This window comes from Prionailurus viverrinus, chromosome C2 (genome assembly GCF_022837055.1).
Source record: "Prionailurus viverrinus isolate Anna chromosome C2, UM_Priviv_1.0, whole genome shotgun sequence".
In the NCBI taxonomy this organism is placed as follows: Eukaryota; Metazoa; Chordata; class Mammalia; order Carnivora; family Felidae; genus Prionailurus; species Prionailurus viverrinus.
This window is the reverse complement of record NC_062569.1, coordinates 2,335,580-2,358,079: the sequence shown is the minus strand read 5'-3', so window position 1 is coordinate 2,358,079 and position 22,500 is coordinate 2,335,580. Positions and strand designations below refer to the sequence as shown.

At 50.0% G+C, this 22,500-nt stretch overlaps 1 protein-coding gene across 1 annotated transcript in view; it reads left to right on the top strand.

The window, feature by feature from the left end:
* The window catches only part of TRIM71 (tripartite motif containing 71), a 66,620-nt gene that overhangs the window by 21,016 nt on the left and 23,104 nt on the right, over positions 1–22,500 (top strand). The window contains exon 2 of the mRNA XM_047873958.1: positions 21,880–22,047. Within this exon, the coding sequence (XP_047729914.1) occupies positions 21,880–22,047 (168 nt within the window). The remainder of the gene's footprint in view (positions 1–21,879; positions 22,048–22,500) is intronic.

Below are 22,500 nucleotides of genomic sequence, written 5' to 3'. Positions count from 1 at the left end.
AGGGAGGTGGGTTCACATGGGACGCATCTTTCCCCGGCGTCCCCTTTTCACTTGACGACCATAGTGAAACAGCTGCCACCGTGCTGCGGAGTGGAACACGGCAGCGCTAAGGTCAGGCTGGGATGTTGGGCTCGCGGCTGCTTCCCCGAGACCCAGCCAGCCAGGGCTGCTCTCCACCGCCCAGGGCGAATTCTGTTTGGGTAGAGACGCGGGAGACCTGACCCACAAAAGCCCTGCAAAGATGCGGGGAAGCTGGTTCGCTGCTGTCCCCACCACCTCCTGCTACCACACTGGGGTGCCCGCTTCCCCCCCTCCCTCCCTCCCCCCTTTCTTTTTAAGTCTTCCCCGCAAAGCAGTTGGCTCTCTCACCAGTCAGCATTTGTGGCTTTGGCCTTTTCTTCATGAGGGTATAGGGGAGTCGTTCGGGGTTACTCACGGGGACAAACCTTTCCTTACCGCAGTGGGCGTTCTGTGAGGTCATACGCCCGTTGGGTGGACCGTGAGGGAACAAAGCACCCCGGGGTCTTTTCGTGAGGTTTCTGGGTCTGTTGCCTGCCAGCCGTGGGAGCTCCGCACAACCTCGGCCTTCACCATCTGTAAGATGAAGGTGGGACTGTGGCTCGATAAGTTGTGCTTTTGACACGTGGTGATCCGGGGACGCTCTGGGCCCGGAGCCCGACTCGCTGTATCCGTGCATTTGGCAAGCGTGCATCGAGGCTCTGACGTGAGCCCCGCGCGCCCCCTTCCTCCTGTGACAAATGAGTGTGCTGACAACCAAACAGATTTGCTTGGAGTCTGCCCCCTCCCACACCGGCCTCTGAGTCTCTCTGGCTCAGGTTGCTCTCTGTATGGGGCTCTGTCTTTCCCTTTGCACTCGCGATAGGACGTATCAGAGAGGTGTTTGGGGGTGTGAGTGGCAAAGAGCAAAGTGCCGCTCACTTTATTCTGTGACCCTGCGCACGCAGGGTCCTCTGTGCGTTGGCTTCCCTCTTTGCCGAATAGTGACAGCGGTGATAGGTTCCTGTGTGCACAGATCTGAGATGCCGGAGTTCTGACAGATGTGCGCCTCGGGGTGGGGTGCCCTCGGGGTGGGGTGCGGTCCTCTGCCCTCTTGGCTCTAAGGACGCAGGAATCCTGCCAAGGGAGTTCTGTCAGGTCAGGCCCATAAACTTTATCATCCTTCCTCCAGAAGTCAGCTGGTCTGCTCACTTCTGTCCCTGATAACCACTCGTCTTCCCTGGAGGGATGGGGGCCAGAGGCTTGGGAGGGCGTCTCCAAAGAAACTAGGAGATGGTTTTTGCTGATTCCTTGCCCCTTCTTCATCACTGCGTATTTTTAAATTTAATTATGTTCTTTCATCGCTCCTTTTGGGAAAGGAGGCTCCAGAATTACACTTGACTTCATCCGTGAGCAGGAGCCCAGGGTCACTTTTCCCTTGCCGGGCAGTTCTGAAATACCAGTATCCGCCTCCTTTTTGCCCCTTAGTCCTGGAAGGCGGAATGAAGCCTGGGGCCGTGGCCAGACCGAGGTGTCCAGTGGAGGAAAAGCTGGGAGTCAAGGCTGCAGGAAAACCCAGAGCCAGCTTGCCGCCCTGCCCCTGCTGGCTATCCCAAGCCCCACTGGAGCTCCCGGGGCCCTGCTTAACCTAGGATGCACACCCCCATCTCCAGTCAGAAAGCTCCCCCTCCAGCTACAGTCTGGGTTTGGGGAAGGGTTAAGATGCTTTTGACAATTTTTCGAGCGGAGGTGGGGGCACCTGGGTGGCTCAGTCTGTTGTGCATCCGACTTCGGGCTCAGGTTATGATCTCGCGGTTTGTAGGTTTGAACCCCACGTCAGACTCATTGCTGTCAGCGCTAAGCCCGCTTCGGATCCTCTGTCCCGGTCTCTTTGCCCCTGCCCCACTTGTGTGCTCTCTCGCTCTCAAATAGAACCTTAAAAAATTGTTTTTTCAAGGTGGCGCCTGGGTGGCTCAGTCATTGAGCGTGAATTTAAAAAATCTAAAAGTTTTCAAGAATTCCTGTTTTAGGAATTGGTATTCTGGTGATCCTGGCCCAGGGAGGTCAGAGGGGCCTTATGCAGAGAGCTGGGGCAGGAAGGGGGGGAGGATGAGCCTTCTGTGTGCATTTATTTTTTTTTTAACGTTTATTTATTTTTTTGAGACAGAGGCAGAGCATGAACCGGGGAGGGTCAGAGAGGGAGGGAGACACAGAATCCGAAGCAGGCTCCAGGCTCTGAGCGGTCAGCACGGAGCCCGACGCGGGGCCCGAACTCACGCGAGATCACACGAGATCATGCAAGATCATGACCTGAGCCGAAGTCGGCCGCTTAACCGACTGAGCCACCCAGGCGCCCCATATGTGCATTTAAATTTAAAAGCTATCCACTAGAAAATGAACCTCAGTTTGGATAGACAAGGTCAGAAGAACCAGATCTTGTGGGGCTGCCGCAAAGTCTGATGGTTAAACCTGTTTTTATAGGGAAGGCAGAGGGGACTCAGTCCTCTTCCCTGTCTTAGATTGTAAACTTGGCATTGTGATCTCCTTCCCCTCCACCACTGATTTGTAAACAGCGTGGTTAGAGGCAGGAGCCTGGAGAGATCTGGAGAGCCGAGTCCTAACCCTTTTTCCTCCATTAAAGCTATGCCTGTTTTAGCTAGATAAGCAGACGTCCTCCTCCACTTTTTGCGTGCTGGAATTAGCAGTTGAGTGCATTGCCTGCTGATTCTTTACCCTTTTTTTTTTTTTTTTAAGAAGTTAGAGATTCCTTTGAGAATCTGATGTGTTCACCTTCTTCCCAGAAAGATGTGCACATTCACAGTCTTGCAACAAATCGAGGGTTGCTCCCATCTAGTTAAGATTTTGTGGCTCAACATTTGGGGGGATGTCTCCAGTGCCTTTCAAAAGCAAGATAGTCATCTGCTATTACGAATTTTAAAAAGCAGAGCAAGACCACCCCTAGCATGGATGATTTGAGAATTGAGTCCCTGAGGCCTGTGGTGGTGAAGCTGTTCTAGTCTCTGTATTTGTGCTGCTTTGGGGGGTGAGGTACATAATGGGGCAGAAAGGTGTTGAGGCAGTTCTGAGCTTGTTTAAAATGCCAACCCTGTGGCAGGTCGGGGGGCGGGGGTTGTGTAGTACAAAGTGATGAGTATAGAGGGAAATTTGTATCATTGATTAGGAATGCAAATTTTTGCACGTAATTCTCTGAAAGCAAGTAGGCATTGGGAAGGAGAAAAGCTAAGAGGAAAATTGTCTCCCAGAGGATTTTTGTAAGGCATTTCTCTTCCCCCTCCTCTTGTGTTTGACCTATTTATGTACTTTCAGAGTGTTGATGTCATAGCATTTCAAAGGGATATTGTATGTCTTGAGTGGTAACTTCTTTTAAGTAGGCCTAAAATATCCCCTTCTCCATTAATGATCAGCATGGTTCCCTGTAGTAATGGAAATTGTCGTAGAATGTACTACTCATCCAGATGCCTGGGGTCATTCCCTCCCCCCTCCCCTGCCTTGCACTCACTGGCGCTGGCTCGCTCGCTCTCTCTCTCTCTCTCTCTCTCTCTCTCTCTCTCTCTCTCAGTTCTGGGTCCCCTTTGGCAATAACTGCAGTGTAGCCAGCAAATAAAAATAACCTCTAAGGAAAACTAGCTTATGTAGCTTTTCTTTGGAGTTTTAAAAGGATGTGTTTTAGCGGAGATACTGAGTACATGTTGGGAGAAAACTTTGCTAACCAGAGTATCTTTTGACCTGTTTATAAGGATTTTGTAGGGAAGCCAGTCCCTGTTTCTCTTGTGGGATTAATCATTTCCTTTTGACCTTGTGCTCTGCCCCTAACATGTTGCATTGATCAAATCCCGAAATCTCAAGTTCTTTTCTCCACCCCCCACCCACGGCCCCATTTGGGTCAGAAAAACCTGAGGTGCAGGAAACGTTATTTATCCATTTCAAATTATTTTCAAAAACAGTTGCCTCCACTTTCCTGTTTTGTTTTTTCTTTAATAGGACTTTTGTGAAACAGACCTTTAAACTCCCCAAATTGTGATTGGAAATGTCACTAGTTCAGCTCAATACATTTGAAAACCTTTGATTGACAGTGTTTCTTGGGGGCAACAGGAAAAAGTTCTTTTGGATTCGGTTTGTTTCATTTCCCTCCCCACCCCCATTCCAACTCGGAATGGGACACCGTTGATAATAGAGCTGATGCAGTTGGCAAAAGAGCCGAGTCAGTAACAAGCATGTGCGGAATTGACTTCGTAGGTCTTCCTCCTCAACTGAAGTCCCTCAGCTACAGTATAAAGTTGTTGGAAGCCTCTTAGTCGGTTGTCATCCACACCTTTTCTTCTGGTTAGTTTTACTAATGATAATAGAGCTGGCCGGTTTGGGAGCGATGGAGTTTAAAGTAATACCTCTTGTGCGCCAGTTACAGAAAATTTATTTTTTTGGAATTTAAGGATTACAGGATGGCAACATTGGTATGTGGTCGTGTGCACGTGAGAGAGACGGGGAGGGAGGGGAGAGAAGAGTGTATGAAAGTTGCAAACAAGAGAAAGGAAGGCTCGTTTGACCGTCATCCACAGCTGATTTGTTTGGGAGTGGGTGAGGAGTATTCTGCCCACTTCCCCACTTGCAAGAAGCTATTCAGCAAGAGAGAGGATGCCTGGAACCTTCCTGCTGGAGTGTGCCTGAGGGACCTATAACAACAAAGCCTCTGTATTGGACCAGCTGCCATCTTGGACCCAGTTCTTTGACAATTGGCCCTCACTCTTGGACTAAATTGATCACAGATCCCCTGGGGGTAGCCTTTGGATTGCGGGGCCAAGAGTGAAATTAGGGACAGGGACAGTGTTGTGGCCTACACTGGAGCCCCTGGGGGCACATCCTGGAGAAGGACACCGAGAGCTGTGTTCCTTCCCTGTGAGGGGGGGCAGGAGGGGGAGTTGGGAGATAAATAGGTTTTCTCCAGCTTTGCCAAGTGTCCACTTCTGGGTTATGCCTGGTGGGGTTGTACAGAAATGCGAGGTATTAGGGGCCAGGAAGAATGGTTGGAATAAATGCAGTGAAGAGGGTAAGAGTTTCCATAAGAGCCAGGAGGAGGGTGGAGCCCTCAGAGGTGAGCACTTAGGAGTACTTGGCTAGAGGTTTCATCATACTAGGTTCATCTTCGGGTCCCTTGGGAATTGCTATAAAGTCCAGCATGTTAAACTTGAGGGATTTATTCTTGACTCTCAGGCAATGGGGAGCCATTGAGGGTCGTTGAGTTAGGGAGTCATGAAAAAAATCAATTAAAGGATTGATTTTTTGGCAGTGGTTGTTGGCACACAGATAAAAATCCCCATGCCGTATGCTTATGAGACCCTAGCAGACTAGGTGGAACTTGATAGAGGTGAGCTTTTCAAAACAATAGGGGAGGCAGTGTTGTTACTGTTGACAGAGGCAGCAAGCACAGAGCCCCGCTGGTTTCTACCTTGGCTCTGAAGCCTGGCTCTATCACTTTCTGCTTGTGTCCTTGGGCAGGTTACTAACTATGCCTTAGTTTCTTCATCTGGAAAAAGAGGCTGATGACAGTAGCTACCCCATGTGTTCAGGACAAATTAATGTATGTAAAGCACCTGTCATAGGGCCGGACGCTAATGCACAGCTAGGAAAACATTTGCCGTTATTAAACTCTGGGTCCGACAAAGCTTGGGTAAATGAACCTCAGGGGAGGGAGCCCTCTGCTTCGTTGAAGCCTCCTATATATGCCCTGTGTGGAGACTTCGAACATATAGAGAATTGCTAGTCACCCTAATCCAGAGATAACTATCAACATGTTAATATATGTCATTCTTGTTAATATGGCTCAAAGAAAAGTCCGTGCGTGCCTTCATTTTCCATTAAGATCATACTGGTCTACGGCCACACCACCCTGAACGCGCCCGATCTCGTCCATTGAGCTCATACTGTGAATATTGACTTGTATTCTGTCTGTTCTTTTCCATTTCACATTATACTGTGTAAATATAGGGTATTATTTGTTACTAATATAAGTAGTAAACTAAATCTGTAGCTTGTCTTAACAATTAGTTTAGGGATGTGAGGGGAATAGCAAAAAGTACTTCGATTTCATTGAGTCTAAGTAGCTACACAAACATGCTGCAGTTTGGCGTGGGATGAAAAATACACAGTAGTATTCAGTGATGTCCAAGCACATTCAGGTACTCCTCACTGTAGATTTGATTAGCAAGGAATATTCGCACCTATTTTTCTTCCTTTAGACAAAGGGTACAATACTATGTATGTTACTCCTTCCTTATTTTTTCTGTAGCTTTAGAGGTTATTCCGTGGGTGTAGAGCATCTCATTCTTTTTCGTGGTTGCCCAGTAATCAATCTGCTTAACAATTATTTGACCAGTCTTAATGATGGACATTTAGTTTGTTTCCCATCTCAAAGATGGTGCCATAAATCATCTGTCTTTTTTTTTTTTTTTTTAATGTTTGTTTATTTCTGAAACAATGTGAGAGACAGAGTGCAGGCGGTAGGGGAGGGGCAGAGAGAGGGAGACACAGAATCTGAAGCAGGCTCCAGGCTCTGAGCTGTCAGCACAGACCCGATGTGGGGCTCGAACTCACAAACCGTGAAATCGTGGCCTGAGCTGAAGTCGAACGCTTAACTGACCAAGCCACTCAGGCGCCCCAGTCATCTGTCTTTTCAAAGAAATGTCTCATTCCTAGCTGGATGGCTTGAACATAGAAAGATACAGCTTAGAGCTTGTGAAGGTTTTTATTTATTGGAGAAGAGATTCTCTCCCCCCCCCCCCACCCCCACCCCAAGAAATGGAGGTTAAAGCTTTTCCTGAGATCACATTGGGCCAGTGGTGAGAAATAAGATGAAACGCTCCGGACCACAAGCACGTCAGGTCTGGAGTTTTGCTTTGTTTCTTTTAAGGGTTTTTTAAGTGTATTGATTTATTTTTGAGAGGGGGTTTCAGATAGAGAATCCCAAGCAAGCTCCGTACTATAAGAGCAGAGCCTGAGGCGGAGTTCGAACTCCGTAACCGTGAGATCACATGACCCGAGCTGAAATCAGGAGTTCAGACAGTTAACTGATCGAGCCACCCAGGAGCCCCTGGGGTTCTGTCAAAAGTGTAGGAGAGGCTTTTGGCTTAGGGAGGACCCAGGGAAAGATGTCTGAGGTGTGGCCCCTTTGGAAACTTACTGGAGGTTTTGCATCCTCCCCTTCCCATTTTAATGGTTTTCTTTTCCACCACATTCTCCTGGATAGTTACTTCTGGAGGACCACCGGGTTCATAGACACCGTCTCTGACATGGAAAAATGCTTCTGGACATGCTTGCTACATTGAGGCCCTGAGAGACTGTGACTAGCTCTTGGGGTTTGGGGAATCTTCATTTTTATTTAGCTCTCCCTGTGTGGCTGCTGCCTGACCATGACTTTGGTATGGAACCCGTGGATTCAATTTTGATGGAATCAGCTATGGGCAGAGTGAGGAAGGAAAGTCGAAGGTCCTATTACTCAATCCCCTAGGCCTTAGTCAAGGAGGAAAGAAGGTATTGAGTAGCTGAAGGTATTGAAGTAACTGTCTAGCCATCAGCTCCTAACTAACTGAAAAGTTGTTTTATCTTTGTTAATAGATAAAATTAAAATGGTGTTTTGATGGGACACCTGGGTGGCTCAGTCGGATAAGTGTCATGATCCCGGGGGTTCGTGGGTTCGAGCCCCGCATCGGGCTCTGTGCTGACAGCTCGGAGCCTGGAGCCTGCTTCGGATTCTGTGTTTCCCTATGTCTCTACACCTCCCCCGCTTGTGCACGGGCTCTCTCTCGCTCTCAAAAATAAACATCAAAAAAATTTTTTTAATGGTATTTTGATGATCGGTTGTTCCTCACTGTTCTGTAGGCACTGTACTCCGTGGAGCAAGTCTTTTCGTCCTATTTGTCACTGGAGGTTGGCTAGCCAAGGTGGCTTGCTCACCGGTGGTGATCCAGTGGGGGTTGTCAGCCAGAGGGCCTGCGCTTCTCACAGTGCGGCTGCTGGTTCTGAGAGGGTGTTCTAGGCCCTTGGAAACATCGGCTCTTCTCCCCTCCCCGCCGCACCCCTCCCTGTTTCATAGCCTGACTTGGCAATAGCACAGGTTCAGCCCAGACTCAAGCCAGAGGGGAAACAGACTCCATATTTTGATGAGAAAAATAGCAAACTGAGGGGTAGGCAGGGGTGGGGTGAGGGCATCGTTCTCAGGCAGAGGCATAGCTTGTGGCCGAGGAGCGCGGAGGAGTCTGGAGGATGGCCCCGCCAGACACGGTGGGTGAGGGGAGCTCCTACAGGGCTTCACAGAGGGGCGGCTGCGATCGTCTCTGACTTTTATGAAAGGTGCTCCCTGCCTGGGGAGAAACCCGTTTCAAGCCTGCTGGTTACTCGGGAAAGTGGTGGCAGGCCAGGCGCAGGAAAATGCGAGAAAGCATTCTGCGGCAGGCCCTGTCCCAGAGTGAAGGTTCGGGTTCAGGTTCAGGTTCAGGTTCAGGGATGATGGTGTTGGGGAACACAGCAGAGAGGCCCCTGACGAGAGATTTACCAGGAGAGGGAAGGGATGCTGAGTGGCACGGGCCGGCCCAGTTGGGGCTCAGTGCTGACTTGACTTCCCGCCTTGGCATTAACCCCCCCCCCCCCCCCCCCCCTGCGGTACAGGCAGCACACAGGTGGAGGACCCAAGTGTAAAGGTTGGGGTAACTGGCACTCCCTAGAGGCCCGTCCCGGGCGGGGCCTGCAGTTCTTGGCTTTGGAAGGTAGAGTGAAGGTATCTCGCTTTCTCCTGTGATAGCATTCTTTGTCTGGAACTTTTCCCCCACCCATTCCTATTATTACACTTTTAGACTAAAGTCTCAGACTTCCCTTCCTTCAGGAAGTCTGCTGGGATTATATGCCAGGCCCAGTGTTTCCTGGTTTTCTTCCCCCAGTCCTGTCATTGCTGACCTCTTACTCACTCCCCCCTCCTACTGGACTGTAACCTCTTTGAGGACAAGGGCACAGTGTGAGGGCTGGGAGTTCACGTGAAATGTAGAATGACATCTGCTGGTGGGGGTTGACAGAGGTTCATCTGACCGGCTGTCCGGCCTTGTGGCCAGGCAGTGTGGCCCCACAGGAAGTTGGGGATCTCTACAGGTCCCAGTTATCGTCCAGAACACTTTTTTCCAGTCTCCAGTTCCAAGAGAATGGAATCTCTCACATTCTTTTCAGCAGGCAGAGATGTTTGAGTGGATTTACGGCATTAACAGCCCTGCCTTGCAAACCTATTCCTGGAGTTTGGTTTAACCTACCCTGTCCCTTGCCAGGCCAGAACCCTTACATCAGGCTGCCTTCCCTGTCGTCTGTGTTACAGCTTGTATCTCATGCACTTTCTCTTACGGGTTCTGAACCACCAGCGGTGAGATTGTGTGATCCCCATTTTGTGGGCAGAGGTAGAGCTCAGTGAGCCAGCTTAAAACCAAAAGAGTTGAAGAAGGAAGGACCACGTTGACATTTGAGCTCCTCGACATGAGGCGGCCCCAGTTGTGCCCTGGTCTCTTTCCATGTCTGGATGGATGCCTGGACAGTCACCGTAGCCTGTGTCCCTGGCTCCCCGTCTCCTCCTCCTCCTCCGACCCATGAGCCTCCAGCTAGCCTTCCCCTCCCGTCTCCTCCACTCTTCCCTGGGTGCGGGCCAAGAGCAGCCGCGCTTCTTTGCTAACGCTGTTCCTTTTCGTTGGATTTGTAAATCTTCTCTCTGTCCTCCTGTCCCGTTCTTTCCCAGAAGCCTTTTCAGGTTTACCTGCCCCATCTCCAAGGCCATGCAACCACAATAGATCCCGCGAAGGGAGTCATGTTGTACAACTTTTCTGGATGGCAGTTTTTCCAAACTGCCCCCCAAGTATCACGTAATCTGGTTAATTCCTTATTTGTTGTACTGATCCTTTCTAGTGGGTTTCCAAACTGAGCCACGTTGGAGATTTACAGGGGGTGCCTGGACACGTGCACGTTGGCCCCGCCCAGATTGGCCCAAGCAAGATTTGTAGGAGACTGGAAGCTTCTTCAGTTTTTTCGTCTGTCTGTCTTAATCTCCCAAGGCTCTTAGCCCAGAGCCTTAAATCCAGTGTAAATAGTAAAAAAGAGCGGTAAACACAGCACACATCATAAGGGTATTGTGGACTCAGACTCGAGTCTGCAGCCTGAGTGCAGGCTTCCTCTGGAGACCAGGAGGGAAGTGTTGGGAGACCAGGAGGCTCTCCGCAGCTGACAGGAAGGAGGACAGTCCAGCCCGAGCGAGACTCCGGGCGGTGCCTCACGCAGAGTTTTCAGTGCGGTGGGGTTACTGTGGTAGAACAGAAAAGGAATAAAAAGCCCACCCGGGCCAGAACCTGACAGCACATCACAGCCAGTTACAGTCAACCCTTGCACAACACGAAACTGCACGGGCTCCCCCCCCCCCCCAATAGATACAGTGCAGTGCTGTAAATATTTTCCCTTCCTTATGATTTTTTTAGAAAGTTTATTTTGAGAGAGAGAGGGAGTGGGAGAGGGACAGAGAGAGAATCCCAAGCAGACCTCACTGTCCGTGTGGAGCCCGACGCAGGGCTCGAACCCACAGACTCTGAGATCACGACCTGAGCTGAAATCAAGAGTCAGATGCTTAACTCACTGAGCCACCCAGGTTGCCCCTTCCTTACGATTTTCTCGATACTGATTTTTCCCCTCTGCCTTTGTTGTAAGAACACAGTATATAATACTTGTATGTACAAAATATGTGTTAATCCACTGGAAGGCTTCTGGTCAATAGTAGGCTATATTAATAGTTAAGCTTTTGGGGAGTCCGAAGTTAGAGGTGGATTTTCAACCGTGTGAGTCATCAGTGCCCCTGAGCCCCGTTATTGTTCAAGGGTCAACTGTATTTAGATTTCTCCTGCCTCAAAGCTCACAGTTTCCCGGTGTAGGTGCTAGCCAGAACATGAGTGATTTTAAAGAACAACAACAAGAAAAAAACAACCCAAAACGCAACAACACCAGGCCAGACAAGGGAGTCAGGAATTTCAGGATCCAAGTAGAGACCGATTGAAGGGCTACTCTTTCCTTTTATTTTCCTCCTGAAACTTTAGGTCACATAACCGATACATACCCCCTGGTGCCTTGTCTCAGTGTTAGAGCTTGCAGATTTTCTTTTTTCCCTTTTCCCTCATCCGTGCAGGCCTGGCTTTCCCCCATCTGCTGAACTCGAGAGTGTCTGCTTGGGCTGTGGGCCCATCGGGGGGGTTCTGTCTCTCACTACTGTGTAGGGCAGGAGGTGGGGGGCCCCCGATTGCGTTACCTGCCGAGTCAGGGTCGGCCCGCTGCCCAGAGGTTGTGCCAACAGCACACAGGTACAGCGTGAGGAGCTGCCTCATTCCCACAAGATTTCCTTTATTGGAATAAAGTGGGATTTCTGAGGGAGTTCCGTATTTGAGACTTGAGAAAATGATGGTAATGAGAAATTGTTCCATCAGAGGAAGGAACAAAACAAAAACACCAGGCTTCTAAAGCGGAGCTTGACTCCAGTGGTGTTACCTGCAGCATCCCCACACCTGGATCTTTTTCCTGATTTTTATCTTCTTCCTAGTTAGTTGGTATTTCTCTGCCCCAGATCCTGCTGGCCCAGTGGTTCCTTGACTATCCCCAAATCCTGCTGTGATGAGTGCTTCTTTAAGAGCACAGCTGTTGGAAGAGCTCTGCACACTTGTGGGAAAGAGGACTGGGTGATTTTCCAAGGGACTAGGGCTTTGTTGGTCTAGGGGCCGGTCCTGGTTTGGCAGCCGAAGCAGTCCTTAAGGTTTATCCCTGTCTGTCCCTTGTGGTTCCAGCACAGGCTGGGCCCTTCTTACTCAAGATAGGAATCTGGCCTTCCTGTTCTTCTCCCTGTTGGACCAGTTTCTACTGGTTTGTCTAGGCTCCTGGTCCCACCCTTTGCTGCCTTTGGTTTCTGTTCCCCACACCCTTCTTTTATAAGGCCTTATATTTGTTAGTGGTCTCCATCTGAGATTTCTGCTTCACCTTGTTTCAGTAGCTCTCCTGCCCTACCTGTGCCCTACCTAGGGCCCCTAGATCATTGATAGAAAGTCTCCAAGAGAAGACCTGCCCTTTAAACTGGGAATCACAGAACCATCCCTGGTTCCTTGGGTGACTCCCAGCCCACATGGCAGGAGGCTGTCGATAGGGTTTTTTGTTTTGTTTTGTTTTTAAATGTTTATTTTTGAGAGAGAGAGAGCGCGCATGCGAGCTGGGGACAGGTCCGAGAAGGGATCCAAAGCTGGCTGTGCCCTGACAGCCGAGAGCCAGGCGTGGGGCTCAAACTCATGAACCACAGGATCCGTGAGCCGAGCTGAAGTCAGACGGTCTGCCCCCAGAACCACCTAGGTGTCCTGGCAGGAGGCTCGTTAAAGTTGGTCTCCTAGCTTGGCCTGGCTCTGGCCAGCCCAGGGCCCCCTTTGGCCTTTTGGGGGTGTCCTTGGGACCAAGTTTCCTATTGTTGGAGAAGAAGGAACGGGTGGCTTAAATTAATTACCTAACAAACTGCTACCTTGAAAAGGGTTTAAAAAGGAAATCCATTTCCTGGCCAGACTAACCCTTCCCCTTTGCCCCCTGCTGTTCCACTAGAGACCTGGCTCGCACCCCCTCTGCTCTTGCTCATGCTCTCTTTTTGCCTTTTACTCAGAGAAAACCGTGGAGAAAGGTTCTGGTGACTCCTGCGGTGGTGGGGGGAGAAGAGGTGCTGCGAGTTGTGTCTGTTTTAACGGGGATGGTTTGGAAAAGCCCACGCTTGCGCCTGGAGACACATCTCCATGCTTCAGACATGCACACCTTAGCCACTGTTTCCCTGGGCACTTGGATTGACAATTCAGAAGCCATCGGCTGCCTTCTTCTTTGGTCTCCTTCCCAATTTAGACACCTGCCTGCAAACAAGTCTGGATGAAAACGGAGTTTCTACCGTGATTAAATACTTGGTTAACCTTTCGATTTGGAGGCAGTGCCTGGTTAGCGAAACCCCGCTCTTAAAATTGTCAGTGATCGTGACCCTGTAACCTTGGGCCATCAGGAAAAGTGAGAGTTGGGCCTCTCTTACCCAGGGCAGAGTCATCAATGTGTTCGTCCAGCTACTCAGGAATATAGAACTTGATGGAATGGAGAGAGAATGGGAAATTTTTATTTTGTTGTGTTGGAGGGAGAAAATACGACTGGTAATATTTAAAAACCTTTTTTGTTATTATCTGAATCTTTATTTCTGCTTCCTCCCTGGGCTAATTTTCCCGGGTGATGAGTGACTTTCCTGGCTTTAAATTCACCTGTCCACATGATCTCAGCCACAGAGGCAATTGAAACCCCTTTTGCTACTTGAGGGAGTGAAAAGGTTTCAGGTGCACAATGTTGCCCACTGTTTAAGAGGTGAGGACTGAGTTACATGACCACCTACAGAGTCTGGCCATTTTATTAAGTCGGCCTCCCAAGCACTACCTACTTGGGTCCACAACACAACAGATTAAAATTGTGCCTTGCTTTTGTGACCTTGGAGGCAACCAAATCTATCTTTTCATGTCTGGTTTAAAAATCTATAATTTACGTGGGCAGTGATCTCAGTGTTGGCACAAATCTCTTTTATTTGCTGCTGGAAGCTGTGTGGGCCACTCATTAGTACATCAGAGGTCAGATGCATGCCGGGGCAGCAGCTGGGACACTGATGATTTCATATGGCTTTGCATGACCGCTGGCCGCCTGTGGTGCTGTAAATCGGGCTCAGAGTTCTAATTTTTTCAAAACCTCTGGGGGAGTTAGTCCAACACTTGCCTCTTGCTAGATAGAACTTAAGAAAAACAATACCTAATGGGAACATTGTGGGAAGAATGGTAGCAACCTATTAGAAGTCAATTACGTGGGGGGGCCATTGGAGTGCCTCATTGATGAGGCTGCACGAGAATTTGTTAGGTCCTCAGCTATGGGCGCCTCACCACCAAGTCTAGGCTGCAAACCCCACCCCTAGGTGGTCAGTGGGAGGGTTCCCCCCCCTTTTTTGGGGGGGTGTAACTTACATAAAATGAACATAATTGTACATTGTAAATTTTGACAGTTCTATACCTATGTAACCACCCCTTTCCTCAAGATAATAGAAGAACTTTCACCTGCAGCTTCTCTTCTGGTTTTTTGATCTTAGTTTTGCCTTTGTATAAATGAAATTATGCAGTATATTCTTTCTATTTTTTAACACTTCTGATTTTATTAAAGTTTTAGAAGTGTACTTGAACATTTCTAAATGCTTCATCAAACATTTCTAATGTCTTAAATGCTTAATAAACATTTTGAAAGCTTAATAAAAGATCACCGAAATTCTCTGTATCACCCCCTTTCCCCCCAAAACGTGGTTTTATTTATAAATTTATTTTAATGTTTGTTTATTTTTGAGAGATAGAGTCGGGGGGTAGGGGAGACACAGAATCTGAAGCAGGCTCCAGGCTCTGAGCTGTCAGCACAGACCTCACTGTGGGGCTCAAACTCCGTGAACCGCAAGATCATGACCTGAGCTGAAGTTGGGTGCTCAACCGACTGAGCCTCCCAGGCACCCCATCACCCTTTAATACCTAGTTTGTCCCCTTTTTTTTTTCTTAACTGTGTTTTTTTTCTTTCAAGTTTTTAACTCCAGTACTGTGAGCATACAGTGTGTAATGTTAGTTTTGGGTGTGCAATTTGGTGATTTAACAATGCCATACAGCGCCCTGTGCTCATCACAGCAAGTGCATTCCTTAAATCATATGTACATTTTTTCATTTTGATTCTGGCGTGTTCTGAAGTGTCCCTCAGTGCCATGTCATGTAACTTGGATCTGTTGGAGGACCCCCCCAAGCACAGGTGTGTCCCTTGGCAGTGTGGAGAAGATACTCCTTGCCTGCGGGCCCTTGTTAAAGCCTTCGGGAAGTGTGGGAGACTGGGCTGTGGGCACTGAAGCCTGTGGTCTTGGTGAGCATGGCCAGCCGGGAGTGTGCCTCAGGCCGCATGGGTTGGGCAGAGATAACAAGGCTCAGCCTGCAAGCTGGAGTCCGACCTGGAGACATGTGCAGTCCAGGAGTGCAGGTTGGGTTCCCCGGGGGCGGACGCTGACGAATGAGTTCATGAGCAGCTCCCTGTGTAACGCAGGGAGGAAGCAGGATGGAGGCAGGCCCAGCAAGGGCATGTCTGTCACTGGCACCTGAGGCAGAGCCTGACTATCTGTGTGCAACATGAGGGATAGAGCCCCGAGAGGGAAGATACTCCAGGCGACGGAAGCGGGGCGAACAGAAGCACCGCCACATTCTCTCCTCATCCTCACCCCCAGAATTGCCATGTATGTTTTCTCACACAATGTGATACCACGATTAAACAATTAGGGGTGCCTGGCAGGCTCCGTCCGAAGAGCACGTGACTCTTGACATCGGGGTTGTGGGTTCGAGCCCCACATCAGGGGTAGAGATCACTTTAAAACAAATGGGGAAAGGAACCTTTATGTGGCTTGGGGGGGTAGCACAGAAAACTCAGCTGAGCAGCACACGGCTGGTCCTGATCTTCAAACTAATTTCTGTGGTGGCACCAGCACCAGCATTGAGTCTGAAGCTGTTAGAGCCTGATGGCCCTCCTCTGTTTTCAGCGCTTCCTTTCTAAATTTGCCTTGTCCACGGAGTTTACAAACTTTGGTCTGGAGCTGAGCAGGCTGCTCTGACCCCAGTTTGGGCTGTTCTTGGATACCTGCCCCACCACTAGGCATAGTCTTGACTCATTCTGTTGCTGATTTCACTTGGAAATGGATTTCATTCGCCTCGTTGGCCAGACAGGCACTAGTATGTGTCCAGTTCGTATATCCTAACCCGTGCGATCAGATGTGCCTCAACATTTAAAATTTCCGATTTTAGAAAGTAAATATTGTACAACAACACAAGATAATGGGCATTCGCATTTCTCCAGCCAAGTGCTTGAACTCTTATACTAAATGGTATAGGTTAAAATCATAAATCATTTGCATGCCTGTATGGGTTTTGCTGACAAATAGCTTATGTAACAACTTTCAGTTTTGAGAGCCTGTTGGATTTTGGAATTGCAGGAAGAGCATCGTGGGTTTGTACGGGACCCCCAGTGTCTGTTTCACTGAGTGTTTGATAACCCCTGAGACTACTAAGTGCCGTTTTTATTCCTAACACCTCTCTCGCCGTACATCGCCCATCGCCCGAGACCCCTCACTGCCCACCTCTAGAGGTGTCTCCAGCGAGCAGCCCCACTCCCCCCATCCATGCCCTTGTGTTTAGGACAATCTCCTTAGCAGCCGTTACTGAGGATGCAGAATTCCCTGCGCTTTTCAGTCTCAGTGTCCACTGAAGTCTTCCAGCCAAGCAGAAGTGGAATCTTAACTCCCAGTCCCAACACGGACCGTCTCATCTGGTGTTCCCCTGCTGGCTTTTTGTGTACATTTGGTCTCATCGGGAACAGAAACTGGTACTCGACAGCCTTTCTCTCTTCACTTGACTTAACAGTTAGCAAGTTGGAGAATCCTTACTATCCACACTCGCAAGCACATTTGCCTTCCTGTACATCAAGTGATGTAGCAATTGTACGTATTACCAAATTGAAGAAATTGAGGTATATAAAGAACAAGAAAGTGTAACACTGAGTTGCTTGGGATTTTTTTTTTTTTTTAAATCAGGAAATGGCTTTAAAATTGTATCAGCAGGTACTAATTGAATAAGCCTGTGGTATATCCACAGGCAACATACCATGCAGGCATTTATAAAATGGGCAGCCTGAGCCAGAACATTCTCCAAGTTAATACAGCTTAAGAGAAAAAAAGCTAGCATAACATGCTTCTGTTTGTCTTTTAAAACAATTCACCTGTGCACAGAATGTAACATTTTTGGATGGTTGCATAAAGTAGAAACATTGAGAAATGGGGGAGATTTAAAAAAATGATTTGTACTTACATATTTTTTTCAGTAAAATGGCATATATGTTCCCTAAAATTTCTTCATGCTAGATTTTATTTTTAAGGAATCTCTACACCCAACGTGAGGCTCAAACTCAACCCAAGATCGAGAGTCACATGCTCTATGGACTGAGCCAGCCAGGAGACCCCCCTCCCCCAGTTTTTTTGTTTTTGGTTTTTTTTTTTTTAAATGCTTTGTGCCTCTCCTCCTCCGGCCCTGGCCACCTTAGCTTATCCTCAGCTGGGTTCTGCTGACCGGAGCTGGTAGTGATTGTGCATGAAAATCGGGCCAGATTCCTTTCCCCTCTTCCAGGGCCCCTGGGGCCCCCAGGTTGCAGCACGCGGCCAGGGTGCAGGAGGGACTTCTTCCTCGGGTTTGGATTGTGGGTTTTGGAGCACTGGCATTCTGCATAATTTTCCCTACATCAAGTAAAACTTGGTTCTGATGTTATTTAATAGACTTCGTTTCAGAATGGCTGGACTCCTCGAACTTGATTTAATGTTTTGCCTTTTTTTAATTGGCATACACACACAGGTAAGGCTTGTGGCCCAGCCATCCTCCCCTTGATTTCTATGCTGGGAAACTTGGAAACCCTCATGGGTGGTTGGTGTGACCTCCTTTTGTCCAGGCCGGAGTTTGAGGGAGGCCAGAGGTCCCCAGTCGTTTTAAGGGATGTGAAAAAAATCTCAGAAACGTCAGCATACAGCGGTTCTGTATTTCGGTTGGGGCGTTTTGACGACATCCTTTCAGTTTCCATTCTTCAGTGATCTGGGTCCTTGTATTTTAAACTGGAATCTCCTTTCAGATGCGTGGTGCTCTAATAGGAGTCGCGCATGTGTGTGTGGGGGGGGGTGTGGGTGTGTGTGCGCGCGCGCGCGCGTTGGTTCCCTTCCTTCGGTTCTTGTTGGATCACACAGGTGGTATAAAAAGTAGATTCTAGAAGTGCACACCCAGTCTTGTTCATTAACGCAGCACTTTATTTTAGTACCGGCTAAGGCCAACCTGCCTACTGAGTATTTTTATTTATTTATTTTTTCCTTAACCTCTCTCCTTCCTCTCCCGCTGGGCCCACATTCCTAGGTCTTTGTCTCTGCCTGGTATTTTAGAAATTATGGGAGAGGAAGGCAGTGGGTGGGGCGTTCTGGAAGCTGGGGGCAGGGAAGAGGGTGGTCACTTGCAAGGTCAGAGGTCGAGCCTGCTCCATTCAGCTGGGGCAGCCAGATTGTCGCCAGGCGAGGAGGGGGAGGGGTGGGAGGGGCCGAGGAGGGGCAGGGGTGGGAGGGGCCGAGGAGGAGGAGGGGGAGGAGGGGTGGGAGGGGCCGTGTCGTACATCTGCCCGGGAAACCCCTAACTGGCGGCTCCAGGCCCTAGAATTCCTGCCGCCAGAGGACCACTCCTTCTCCCCCTCATGGCCTCTGCCACTCTTCTGGTCCTTTGGAAGACGTGGGTTCCAGTTTATTCTTTTAAAACAATCTTCGAGCTGTTTCAGAGAGAATTGCACCCATGTGCACGCTTTCCTGTTGACTCCAAAATTGTGGGTTTTCGACCTTCGAAATTGCAGGTGGAGATACGGAGCTTCTAAATGGAGCGTGAAATCCTCCCAGAGTTTTATGCCGAACTTCAGCTAGACAGTTGATAACAATCGACCAGATTTCCAGTTTTTGGATACCGTTCTTTGAAAAATCAATAGCTCATGAATTGTAAGCGCCACTGGAGCTATGCTGTTCTACTCGCCCTTCTCGCCTTTAGCTTTTTTATTACCGACAAGCTGGGTGTCCCCCAGGGCCAGCCCCACCGCTGTGCTGTGCCTACGGTCCAGGACCGAAATCAGGTGCGCTCTGGGCACAGTCCCGGCGAACCGATGCCAGGCAGGACTGCATCAAGAGGGGCCCAGTGCCAGGGGCTCTGGGGAACCCTGCCGCTGCTTGTTCGGACCAGGATTTCTCTTCTGGCCTCTTCCTCAGCAGAATGCTTTAAAGCCTACCATTTGCGAGGTATCTCCTATGCGCATTATCCAGGCTGTGGATTTAAATTTAATGTTGATTTATTTTGAGAGAGAGTGAGAGAGCCATTGAGCACGCCCTCACGTGCGCTCAGGCAAGCAGGGAGGGGCAGAGAGAGGGGGAGAGAGAGAGAATCCCAAGCAGGTTCCGCACTGTCAGCACAGAGCCCAGCTTGGGGCTCCATCCCACGAACTGAGATCATGACCTGAGCTGAAATCAAGAGTCGGGCGCTTAACGGACTGCAGGCTCTGGATTTTTAAAAAACCCAGAAGAACCACCTTGGTTTCTTGCAGTCACGCAATTGGCACCTGGAGCCTGGCTTCCTTGCTCAGCCCAGAGTTATTTCAAAGGACTTTGGGTTTCTGGTGTTCAGTCCCCGAGGTAGGGTTCCCAGGATTTCAGGGATGGAAGCGGTCTCTGGAGGCACCTCGCTGGACTGCTTGTGTTTCACAGACGAGGCAAGCCCGGTCAGGTGACTGGGTAGACGTCCACGGCCAGATGGTGCCGGGCTCGGGCTAACAGCTTCAGGTTCTTTCCTACTCACTGCGAGTGAAAGCCGTTCTGGTCACAGAGACTGAAGAAAGCCAGGGGACCCTGGTCAGTCCACACAGCTGTCCAGAGAAGGGATGAAGAGGGGATTGCTTACTGTTCGGCAGGGGCAGAGAGGACAGAAGGTTCAGAGACCTGTCCCTTTCGAATTTCAAAGGAGCCTACAGATGGAAGGTTTTCACACTTCACATGAGCATAGGAGTGACCCCTTGATTCCCGTGACAGATGGAGGGAGCCAACGGGAGCCAACGGGAAGGCAGGAGGTTGAGTTGTTGAAACGGGGTGGGGGAGGGTGCTTTAGCCCCACATCATAAAAAGAGACTGTCCAGGAATTTCCCCCAAGTTTATCCGCTTTAGCATCTTTTGGTTAGCATTTAAGGTCAGCTTGAAAATTTTAGCTTTATCAGATTAGATGATCATTTCTAAAATGGTGAACCCGCTTTAAAAAGCGATTGGTCTTGGAGGCAAATTACGGTCTCCAAATTTCAGTCGCCCTCGGTTGCTGGGAAGGTACTGCACTGGCCCTCGTCTAGTCACAAAGCTGATCCCATTTCTCTCCTATAAAATGGGGCCCATAAACTTACCACATCGGAACCATTTCTTAGAAATAGGCAGTGGGTGGCTCAGTCGGTTAAGTGTCTGACCTCGACTCAGGTCGCCATCTCGAGCTCCACATCGGGCTCTGCTGACAGCTCAGAGCCTGGAGGCTGCTTGAGATTCTGTCTTCCTCTCTCTGCCCCTCCCCTGCTTGTGCATGTGCGTGCTCGCGGTCTGTCTCTCTCTCCCTCTCTCTCTCTCTCTCTCCCTCTCTCTCAAAAATAAATAAACATTAAAGAATTTTTGGGGAAAAAAAAAAAAGAAACCTAATCTAAGCCTTTCCCCGATTTCTGAGTCCAGCGGTCCCTAGAGAAGCAGCCTAAACCACGCAGGACCACACAGCCCCCTTCTGACTCCCTGCACCCTCAGCAGAGTCAGCCTGTGGCCCTGAGCTTGTCTGGGGACACCATCTCCCAGCGGATGTGCTCTGAGTGGCGTCTGGTTAGTTAACAAAACGACCTGAAGAGCAGACAGTCAGCATCCGTACTTTCGCCCGGGCTCCTTTCTGCGAGGGTCTTTCTCCTGGGAACGTCGCGGCCCTCCCTGCCCGTCTGCGAGTTGGGTAACGCTCTGCCTGCTCTGGGCCGGGCTTCCGCACAGAATCGCCTGGCCTCGGGTCTCCCACCCTGGACGCCACAAGACCTCGTAAGGTGCTCGGTGCTCTGGTGAAGAGCCAGCGTCTGGCGGGTCTTCCAGAAGGCTCGAGTTGGCCGCCCTGTTCTGCCCTTGCTTGCTGTGTGGCCCTAAGACGCCTCGACCTCTGGTCTTCATCTGGGGATTAAGCGTATTGTGTGCGGAAAAGCAGCCCCTCGGACACTGCTTCCCTGCCTGTTGCGTGTCGGCTGGCTTTTCCCCAAGCCCAGGTATGCCGGCGGCGAATGGAAGCCCTGCTCTCGAAAGCCGTCCAGCCGACGTTGACAGAGAGCGGTGCTAAGTGCCCTGCTCCATGGAAGGATACAGCTCGACTGGCCCAGTTTCTGTGCCAAGGAGCTTCCGCTCTTGAGAGCTCCTCATTTATCAGCAGGTGAAGGTTGTGCCAAGCCGTGTCTCCCTCCCGGCAGGCTGGGCCCCAGGGAGATACAGAACATCACAAAGCAGTTCTGTCAGCGCGGGCTGCCTCTCGGGGTCAACTCCTTGGAACAACTTGGCAGGAAGAAGAAAGACAAGAAGCTGGCTGACCTTACCACTAGCTTTTTGCCTTCGTTCCAGAAGCTTAAGCCCAGAGCTTGCCCGCGTGCCTGGGAGAACCATGCTTTGCACTTTGCACTAATCTCCTTGATGGGGGGGGACTGTGGCTGCGAGCTGCCCTGTGACGGTGATTAATACTGGCTCCTAACTGTGTTTCACACACCCAGAGGGTGGGGTGGCAAGACACATTTTTCTGGTATATTCTTTCATTCGGGCCACCAATCTCAGACTAGGGAGGTACAGTCTTAGAACTTTTCTGGGCAATTAATCTGAGACCTAGGGAAAATCTCATGCCAGGAGGATTGTTTTGTTTTGTCTTTGCCTTTGGAGTCTCGGTTAAAGTTCTGAATGAAACCGGAGTGGAAAGAGGGAATTGGTTGTTTTCTCCTTGAGGGGGTAAGAAAGGAGGGCACGCTGCCCGCGGTTGGCTGCGGGGGTGTGCTTGCTAAGTGGGAAGGGGGTGTCTGGGGTCTGGCATCCACAGAGCACCCCTGAGGCTGCCTCCCTCCCCGCTAGTCCCAAATCTCATTAATGCTTGTCCCCTCTCTGGTCCCCAGGTGCTGCACCTGTACTGTGACACCTGCTCAGTGCCCATCTGTCGTGAGTGCACGATGGGCCGGCACGGCGGCCACAGCTTCATCTACCTCCAGGAGGCGCTGCAGGACTCCAGGGCACTTACCATCCAGCTGCTGGCTGACGCACAGCAGGGCCGCCAGGCCATCCAGGTCAGTCCCCCCCTTTCCCTTGTTCTTTCTTGCACGTAAAACCTGTCCCACTCCCTTTCAGATGGCTTGTGTAGGTTCCCGGGCAGGCTCCGGTGTGTGGGGGCCTGGGAACAATGACCCACCGAGCTCCTGTGACCTCCATGCAGCAGTAATCCCTTGGGGAGGGTTTGGGTTTGCCAAGGGGGATGTGGCCAAAGTTGACTAGCCAGTCAGGGCTTGTTGCGCACACTTAAGCTCCCTCCCCTCCTCTGCCCTCCCCATCATCTGCCTGTTTCTCATCCAGCCCCCTCCCCAAGTACAAGTGGGCGTTAGCATACCTCCCCTGGGACTGCAGAAAGACTGGGCGCTTAATGCTTTCCAGGCAGATCTCTCCGCTGCTCAGATTTATTTATCTATAGGTGAGACAGAGGTGAGCAACAGAAGTTTAAGATAAGGTTCAGAATCTCAGAGTCT